Source organism: Propithecus coquereli, unplaced genomic scaffold (assembly GCF_000956105.1).
Source record: "Propithecus coquereli isolate 6110/MARCELLA unplaced genomic scaffold, Pcoq_1.0 Scaffold165, whole genome shotgun sequence".
NCBI classification, from domain to species: Eukaryota; Metazoa; Chordata; class Mammalia; order Primates; family Indriidae; genus Propithecus; species Propithecus coquereli.
Window position 1 is genome coordinate 4,215,293 of NW_012141080.1, and position 9,429 is coordinate 4,224,721.

The 9,429-nt window shown below is 42.0% G+C and overlaps 1 protein-coding gene across 1 annotated transcript; it reads left to right on the top strand.

Annotated features, from left to right (window-relative positions):
- The first annotated feature begins 870 nt into the window (after positions 1-870).
- CLEC3A (C-type lectin domain family 3, member A) lies at positions 871-8,637 on the top strand. The gene is made up of 3 exons (XM_012641532.1): positions 871-1,063; positions 5,767-5,850; positions 8,147-8,637. Exons 1-3 carry the CDS (start codon positions 949-951, stop codon positions 8,539-8,541), a joined length of 594 nt encoding a protein of 197 aa, XP_012496986.1. The 5' UTR covers positions 871-948; the 3' UTR covers positions 8,542-8,637.
- Positions 8,638-9,429: the final 792 nt, after the last annotated feature.

Sequence of the window (9,429 nt, forward strand, 5' to 3'; positions counted from 1 at the left end):
GAATAATTACACCGAGTCTTTCATTATATTTCTCTGTTATTTATATAATTCACTTGAAAGTGTTAATTAATATTTAATGTGTTCAAGGAAAAAAGTATTGGAGGGTAGGGATCTAAAATATAACTATCATTGATACATTACATTCTTTCTCACAGAAATAATTCACCTTTTAAAATTTTCCTTGCACTCGAAATTGTGTTTTCCCAAGAATGTAAATCTCGATGAGTCTACGAAACCCTAATAGTGGGAGGCCTTATGTTTTGTCACAGAGTATCCACTTCAGCCACCCCCATAAGTCCCATTGAGCAAACCATCCCCAAGCTGCACGTGAGCTGTGCAGACACGTGAGTTCGTGAGTGTGTGTAGACGCTCTGACTTAAACGAATGATGCCGCGACATCACAACCACACACACACACACACACACACACACACACACACACACACACAGAGTAACTTTCCTAGGGTTTTTTCTTTGGGGGGGAGGGTTTTTTTTGGTTGTTTTTTTTTTGCCCTTACAACTAAATTGAATTCATTTTCTAGAACATTTAGTGAATTTCAGAGTTCCAAACCAAAGAACTAAATATTGGGTCTTCACAGAGACCCCCAGCTTCCCAGACTTCAAATGAGAGAGAGAGAGAGAGAGAGAGAGAGGCAGGAAAACCCCTTGGTTAACTCTGATTACATTTGGAAAAGGCAAATCACTAGGAAATGCAGCAAAAATAAATAAGAAGCCTAACACAGGGCATGAGAACAAGGAGCCACCTTATGCTGTGGCCAGCAGAGGCTCTCCAACATTTCATCAGCGGGATTCCAGCCAACTTCCTAAGCTCACTTTTATAAAGCCGGCCCCAGGCCGTCCGGAGCAAGATGTGGCCCTGCAGTCTACCTGCTCCATAGCTGCTGCAGAGGGGCTGGCACAGGGGCCCAGCAGGCTTGCCCTGGAGCCATGGCAAAGAATGGACTTGTAATTTGCATCCTGGTGATTACCTTACTCCTGGACCAGACCACCAGCCTCCCGTCCAAATTAAAAGCCAGGAAGCACAGCAAACGCCGAGTGAAAGGTAATGGGGTTTCTCGATCTAGCAAAATTTTAGGCTTATTGGGTGTGGGGAGGTGCGGGACAGTGTTCACTTCCAAACTCCTCCAGGAGACCGTCCCTGGTGACAGCACAGTCATGCCTGTATGGCATTTCATGGAATTGAGTGACCTTTTCATTCTCTGGGACAGTTTGATATTTAAAAAAATCGTGTGGTTGGGCTTTTTTTGTAAATAGAAAAAAACTTAGTAATATGAAAAGTTTCTATATTGTATATCTTTTGTTAGGTGGGCTTAGATAGAATGTCCCTGTAGAGGGAGCTCACCTGGTTATGTGAACATCTGGTATCATGAATGATATAGGGCAAGCAGAACATATCGATTAAGCAAGTACACTGATTTACTTGTGACATTGAATATAAGTCTATTCAAATATATTTGCAAGATAACTATAATCCTATTAAATGTGTAGTAGAGGATAGAGCTATTGGTAATGGTGACTTCATTTTTTGACATTGGTCATCATGTAGGTATAGTTTCATATCCCTGGTAGTATAAGGACAGTCTGTATTTAAACTTTTTCATGCATATACAGAGAAATTGAACTGCTCTTTAACTTAAAAATATATGAGTATGCAAAGTCATAGAGTGTTTGAAGACATTTTGGTGCAAAGTTGAATCTCCTAAGCAATCCCAAATTTGGGGTAGCCTCAACTGGGTTAACAGGTGGAAAAAAAATTGCAAAAAACAAAGGAGATGGCAATTTATTTGCAATATGCTGAAAGCAAAGAAAAAAGAAAAAAAGCAAGATGCAGGGTGATGTTTTATTTCATCCTCAGTGATTTTCGTATCAGGGTATTTAAAAATATGTATTATGACACTATTTCCTTCTCAGTTTCACTTCACTAGTAACAAAACACACCAAAAAAAAAAATACTAACAAGGTTAAAATCTTGATTTGACAGACAGACTGCTGGTGGGCAAAAGGGAGTTTTTTGTATTGTCTTGTTGCATTTTGTTTTAACGATTCTGAAGTGCCCTTTTCCAGGGGCATTTACTTATAAAATTTAGGTCTGATGTGAGGTTTCTTAAGTGGAATCTTGTTTTTTCTTGTAACATATTCTACCTCCCTCTTTGAATGACGAGAGATTGAAATATTTCTTATGAGTAGATGCAGTATATTGCTATAGACAAGGTCAGGGGACGAGAAGACACTGGGTGACGTGGCATATTTTTGTTGCCAGCATTTCTTCACCACTGGGAGAGAGGGGCCAAATGGTGACCACCCAAGTAGGGATGTGTATCATCCCCCAAAAGTTTTTGCTAATTTTTTGCCATTAGGTCCAAGAAAGTAAATTCTATAGGAGGTGAAACAACAAACCTAAACTTGCCAAAAAGTTCTTTCCCCACCCACCCACATGCTTTTAAAATATTTTGAATACCTTGAAATAAAGTTTATGAAATCAAAAGTGAAAGCCATCCAGGCTCAGCGACTAATGCTTATAATTCTAGCACTTTGGGAGGCCAAGGAGGGAGGATCGCTTGAGGCCAGGAGTTCAAGACCAGCCTGAGTGACATGGTGAGACCCCATCTCTACAAAAAATTAAAAAATTAGCCAGGCACGGTGGCACACCCTTATAGTCCCAGCTACTCGTGAGGCTGAGGCAGGAGGATCTCTTGAGCCCAGGACATGGAGGTTGCAGGGAGCTATGATGACATATCACTGCACTCTAGCCTGGACAACAGAACAAGACTTTGTCTTGAAAAAAAAAAAAAAGCGAAAGCCATCTTGTCTCTCCCAATCCTCATCATGGGATCATCCACTGTTAACTGTTGGGTGATAATACTCCCAGAGTCTTTTAAATGCATGATTAAAATGGATATTTTTAACAAAATAAGAATTGGCTATGCAAAATATTTGGCAGGCAAATGAATTTATTTCACCTAGAAAATATCGGATAGCTGTCAATATAAAGCATACTTCGTTCCTTTCACAGCTGCATAACAGCCCGTTGTTTGGATGGGTCATGACTTAATCTGTTCTTTCTTGGGAAATTTTGTCCGGTTTCCAATATATCTCTTTTTGATTCAATACCCCTAAGGAACTGCTTAGCACACATGTACTGACCCCCACGCTAAGATGTTATGATATGTTTCTAAAAGTAAAAGTACAGACTAATCATACTTTCTAATTGTCTCTTCAAATGGTAACATCAATCCGTGCTCCCATCTTCAGCGTATGAGAGTGCCCATTCCCTTACACCTGGACGACCGGACATCATATAATGGCCTCTGGGAATTATTTCTGCATTCCTATACGGTACCCACTTCTTGAGAACAGCAACGATAAAATGAAAGGGAGCTTTCCTTGGGACTCAGAATGGCCATTGAATGATTTAGCTAGCTCCAAACACAAGAGTTCCCTGGTACTTACCTCATAGGTCTCAACAAATTATGTACTGCATTAATGAATAAAATATCATTTTTATAGCGAAATAGTTGTTCGGTGTATTCCCTTTGTTTATGCCAGACAAAACACATCCACATTAGCTACAAAGGATGGAAGCCAAAGCCAAGTCACCTGGATAATGACTTCTATAATAATCTCCCAGGAGTCTAATATTGATTCGTGTGTTTTCACGTTAGATACAATGTTTACAGTCTCCCAGTGGAGACCACTTATTTAAATAGAATGGAGCAGGAAGCCGAGAGGTTTGGGGGATGATGTTTGTAGAGCTGAAAATTTATAACTTGGAAGCAAGTCTTCAGCAGCTTTTGTAAGCCTGGCCCCCAACAGCTGATGGTTTCACATTCTGAATGCACCCTTATGTTTATTCTGGATTGAATGGTCCCAAGGAGAAAATCCTTGGGTTTTTGTATTTCCGAGCTGAGCTATCGGATGTTTGGAGAATTGATGTGCAGCATAAAGTGAAACAGAAGTGGGAGCCACCCCCGGATATTCCAGAAGATATTTTCCTAACCCAAATGTGGACGCACCCGGCTTGTGAAGCACACGTTTAAGGGAACAGTAAATTAGCACATTTGGATTTTAGACTGAAAAATCCAGTATAGAACACAGATTCTCTATCTGGCACCACAAAGAAGCAGCTGAGGACAGTTCATGTCAAGCTTTAAGTATCTTCTCTGTCTGGGGCCAAGTGCTAGGGACCAAGGAGGTAGAGGTGATCGCTGTGCAGAAGCGGACAGGAGGGGTGGGAAGAGAACAGGCCTGGAGCCAGAAAATTCACATCCCAACTCTATACCTTACCAGCTGGGTGACCTTCCGCAGATTAAATCAGCTTTCTGTGACTCTATTTCTTATTCTGTGAAATGGAGAGAATGACAGTGTCTATCTCCTAGGAATATTGAAAGAATTAATCTCTGGCATACAGGATATGGCAGCTTTTAATATTTTTTATTTTTATGATTTATTGTAATTCCTGCCTTTGAACAGCTTGCAAGCCGTCAAGCTCTAAGAGAGTCCCCATTAGTCTTGGAATTCGGATTTAGCCAAAGCTGCTCATTTTCTGCCACTCTCTCATAGCCACAGTTGGTAAAGGACAGCCATGAAGAGTCTTTAGCCTCTTCCAGGAAACTCAAAAACTAAATAAGTTGCTACTCCCTAATATAGATGTATTTTTATATGGCCATTTATTACTTAATTCTGCCAGGAGCCACCATACCTGAGGCATCACCTGTGTAGAGGATACTTGGGGACAGGGGACTTGGGGAACTGAATAACACTGAGTTCTGCCATTTATCTGCATAATCACTTCATTTATTGGGCTCGTCCTCCCTCGTTCTTTTTTTTTTTTTTTGAGACAGACTCTCACTCTGTTGCCCTGGCACAGTGCAGTGGCGCCATTGTAGCTCACTGCAACCTCAAACTCCTGGGTTCAGATGATCCTCCTGTCTCAGCCTCCTGAGTAGCTGGGACTACAGGCATGTGCCACCGCGCACCTGGCTAATTTGTTTATTTTTAGTAGAGACAGGGTCTCACTCTTGCTCAGGCTGGTCTCCAACTCCCGAGCTCAAGCCATCCTCCCGCCTCAGCCTCCCAGAGTGCTGGGATTACAGGCGTAAATCACAGCGCCCGGCTTTCATCCTCATTCTTCAACGAGAATCCCACTTTTCTCCCTTCGTAGCTATTTTTGAAGAGCAAATGAAAACAATATAGCATAAAATGTTTATTCACTCAATATTATTTAGTTAAGCATCAGAAATACCATGGATAATGAGCCTGATGAAATAAAGTGAGTAAAGTATTAATACAGAATAGAGAAAGTGCTCTGGAGAAAAATAAACAAGTTTCAAAGAAAGATCAGTGCGAGGGATACTAATTGAGAGGATAATCAGAAAAGTCTTCTCAGAAGAGGAGATACTTACACTTGGCAAGAATCAGGGCAAGAGCTGGGCTGGAGTGAGGAGAGGTCCGACAGAGGTCACTCTCAGAGGCATCGGAAAGTCAGCAAGCCGGAAGCCGCAGGATGCGCCTGGAGAAGCAGGGGGTCTATCCATCTCATAGAAGGACCTTCTAGTCCCATCGTCCCCACCAAGCCCTTCTGAATCTCCTTGCCCAAGTTATTTTCACGCATTCTATTTCACATACACTGGGCTTGGTTTCATCAACACCACCACTGCCTTGGATGCTACATTCCAAAGCTTTCTTTTATTTTAATCATGTGCTTTTCATTCTGCCTACCCCCTCCCACCCTGAAATTTCCTCCAGAAAAGGATGGCGACCTGAAGACTCAAGTTGAAAAGCTCTGGAGAGAAGTCAATGCCCTGAAGGAAATGCAAGCCCTGCAGACAGGTAAGACCCCGCTGCATCAGGGCCTCGTCCCAGCAGAGATAGGAAAATACATAGCGATGGTCAGTGGTTTGGGCTCCACTTGTACTCGCCATCAATTTGGTACTAACTGATCAACACTAGGGTGATCACATGGCAGAAATACTCTCCAGGGATTAGGGAGATGTGGGGGTAAATCCACAACTAAAGGACACGGGGAGCACTGTAGGGGGGGAAGGGCATGTCTTTAACCCTCACTTGGGTGAGGCAAAGACATAAAGTGTAACCATAATGTTTGTACCCTCACAATACCCTGAAATAAAAAAAAAAATCATATCTAGGCTACTTGTTGAGTTCTGGGTGACATTTTTTAAAAAGAAACATTGCCAAACTAGAGATATGTCCAAGTGGGAGGACCCCAAAGCTGGGAGATGATTGTTTTGGGAAAGCAGCTGGATTTGCTATCCCATTCTCCTATATATGGGTGGTATAGAAATAAAAATAGGTAGTTCAGGAAAATATTTTAAGAGTCAGTCCATAATTATCTCTAATGTGTAATGAATAAAGCGAATAACAGAATAAAGCGAGTACTAAGTGACTGAAATGATTAGCATTTACTGGATGTTAAGTCAGTGCCCATCAGGAGATCCACTCAGCTCCAACTAAAACGGGCTCGGAGAGTTCACTTGGGCCACATTCAACATCAGACGCACATGGAAGGAAGTTGGTTAGAACCACAGGTTGCCAATGGTGCAGTGCCCAGTGCTCCTTCTCCATGGGACTAGAGCTCCCAACATCCTATGCAGCCGTACATCCTGCTGTCCAGGAGATATTCTCTAAAACGTGAGCGAATGAGAGCCACACAGGGCAGGAGCAGGAACAGCCCAGGTTTACAAGGCTCATACCCCCAGGAGCCAACATCCTTTGTAGCAACTCCAAAAGCAGAGTGTCGAGGGTCCCGTTAAGAGACCTGCTCAATTACAAGTTACCGCCTTCAGGGAAGAGTGAAGTTATGGCTTTCCAGCAAGTATTTCTAACTCCCAGGCCAGGTGGATGCTACCAATCCAGGGTCATTTTTGCCGTAAGCAATGTTGCCTGGTAACAAGAGTGACATATTCCCTTTATGAGGTTTCCAGGGGAACAGAATTAGAAAGTTAAAGGAAGATCAAATGCTCATGTTGAAGGGGCAAGAGTTTTGTGAACATTCTATTCAGTCGGACACTATAAATTCTTTTTATTTTGTTTTGTTTTGCTTTGTTTTGTTTTGTTTTCTTTTGAGAGAGGGTCTCTCTCTGACACCCAGGCTAGAGTGCAGTGGTGTCATCATAACTCACTGCAACCTCGAACTCCTGAGATCAAGCGATCCTCCTGCCTTAGTCTCCCAAGTAGCTGGGACTAATTTTTTCTATTTTTAGTAGAGACCAGGTCTCATTCTTGCTCAGGCTGATCTCAAACTCCTGACCTCAAATGATCCTCCTGCCTCGACCTCCCAGAATGCTAGGATTACAGGTGTGAACCACCTTACCTGGCCTATAAATTCTTTATAATAATATTAATACATTAATCCTACAACTTATGTTGACTCCTCTGACAAATTAAGCTATTATGATTATCCTCATTTTATAGATGGGGAAACCAAGGCACAAAGAAATTAAGTAATTTGTTCAAGATTTACACAGCTAGTTGATGTCAGAGATGAGACCTGAGGTGTCAGAGATGAGACCCTGGAGCCTCAGTCTCCAAAGCTATGCCCTAAAACTATCTTTATGTTAGCTTTATCTTGAATAACCTAAACAGTATTACCAGGGCTCAGTTATCTGCTTAAGAGTTACTGTTTCTCCACACTCGGAGTCAGACTTTTGTTTTTGTTTGTTTTTAATACTTATAAAAGACCATCCAGTTGCAAAAGTCCCAAGGAAGTTCAGCACATCGTGGAACTACATAAACCAGCAAGCATGTGTATGTAAAAGCAGCACGAGGCTTAAGGTGGGCAGACCTGGGTTTGTGTAGTTGTGATCTTAACATGCTATGTAAATTACATTTACATGCTAAGTTGTGACAAAGAACAACTTCTCTGAGCCTCAATAGCCTGATGTGTGAAATGGGAATAATCAAATGCCACTTCATGGGGTTGTCATGATTAGGAGTTCATTTATGTAAAATACTTGGCACAGTGTCTGGCACATACCAAAATCTTCAATAAGTGTTAACTCATTATCATCATCATACATCATTCATTCCACAGATATTTATAGCTATTCCAGTCCTAGGCACAATACGCTCCAAAAATCTTACTATGTCAAATTTCACATCTTCACAGTCTGTCTCCGAGGAACAAAAGTTCACAAGAAATGCTACCTTGCTTCAGAAGCCTTGAAGCATTTCCACGATGCCAACGAAGACTGCATTTCCAAGGGAGGGACCCTGGTTATCCCCAGGAACTCCGATGAAATCAACGCCCTCCGAGACTATGGTAAAAGTAGCCTGCCAGGTGTCAATGACTTTTGGCTGGGCATCAATGACATGGTCACGGAAGGCAAGTTTGTTGATGTCAATGGAATTGCTATCTCCTTCCTCAACTGGGACCATGCGCAGCCTAACGGTGGCAAGCGGGAAAACTGTGTCCTGTTCTCCCAATCCGCTCAGGGCAAGTGGAGTGACGAGGCCTGCCGCAGCAGCAAAAGGTACATATGCGAGTTTACCATCCCTTCGTAGACCCTGAATGCGTCTTCCAAGCAAGATCAGTCATGATGGATAGGATGATGGTCCCCCAAAATAAGTCAGAATTGTAATAATTAATTGCAAAATTGCAACTCAGGAGTCAATAGCAATACAACAGAGTCAGCCGATATTGATAACACATTTCATTGTGATTTTGCCCTCAGTGGGGTACGGGGCAAAGGGCATCAGAATATAACAACCCAGCCATGTGCACGCTGTTCAAGTGACTTCTACAAAGGGGGCTATCAAATCCTTCTCTCCTTCCTACTCCCTCTTAACTTGTACAAACCCAATCTATTTAAAAAAACACAATCGCCATGCATTTCTTCAATCCAGAAAAACAAGCTTAGCCTACCCAGAAGATTTTGTCTTGAATGTTTAGTATATATTTGATTGATGAGAATCCCCTAAAGTCAGAGATTCTAGGTGCTATATAATCCAGAAATGTTCCAGCCTGATGCTCAATCCATTTCATCCTGGCAATAACACCTCGTCAGCCCATTACCTTCCTTTGAGTTGCTGCATCTCCTGGTGAGACTCGTATCTCCATATCAGAACATGAATGTCCGACAAGGTACTGATTTAACTCCTTTTCCTCGAGTCCCCCCTGCCCGATCCTTTTTGGAAGTTTCCAGTCAAGATTTGAAAGGAAATGACAAGGCAACATATTTGATCGATTTCCATGCCCAGCATTACATTACAACTTCCAACTTAAATGGGTAAGTCTAGGGCAGACCAAGAGCTGAAGACTCTATGGGAAAAGAAAACGGAAAAAAGAAAATCTACATTTCTTTTGCTTTGGTGTTTGTACTCTCTCCCTCTATGAAATTGAGGGTGGACTTTATACCTGTTAGTTTCCTTTTTTGACATTCCTTATACACA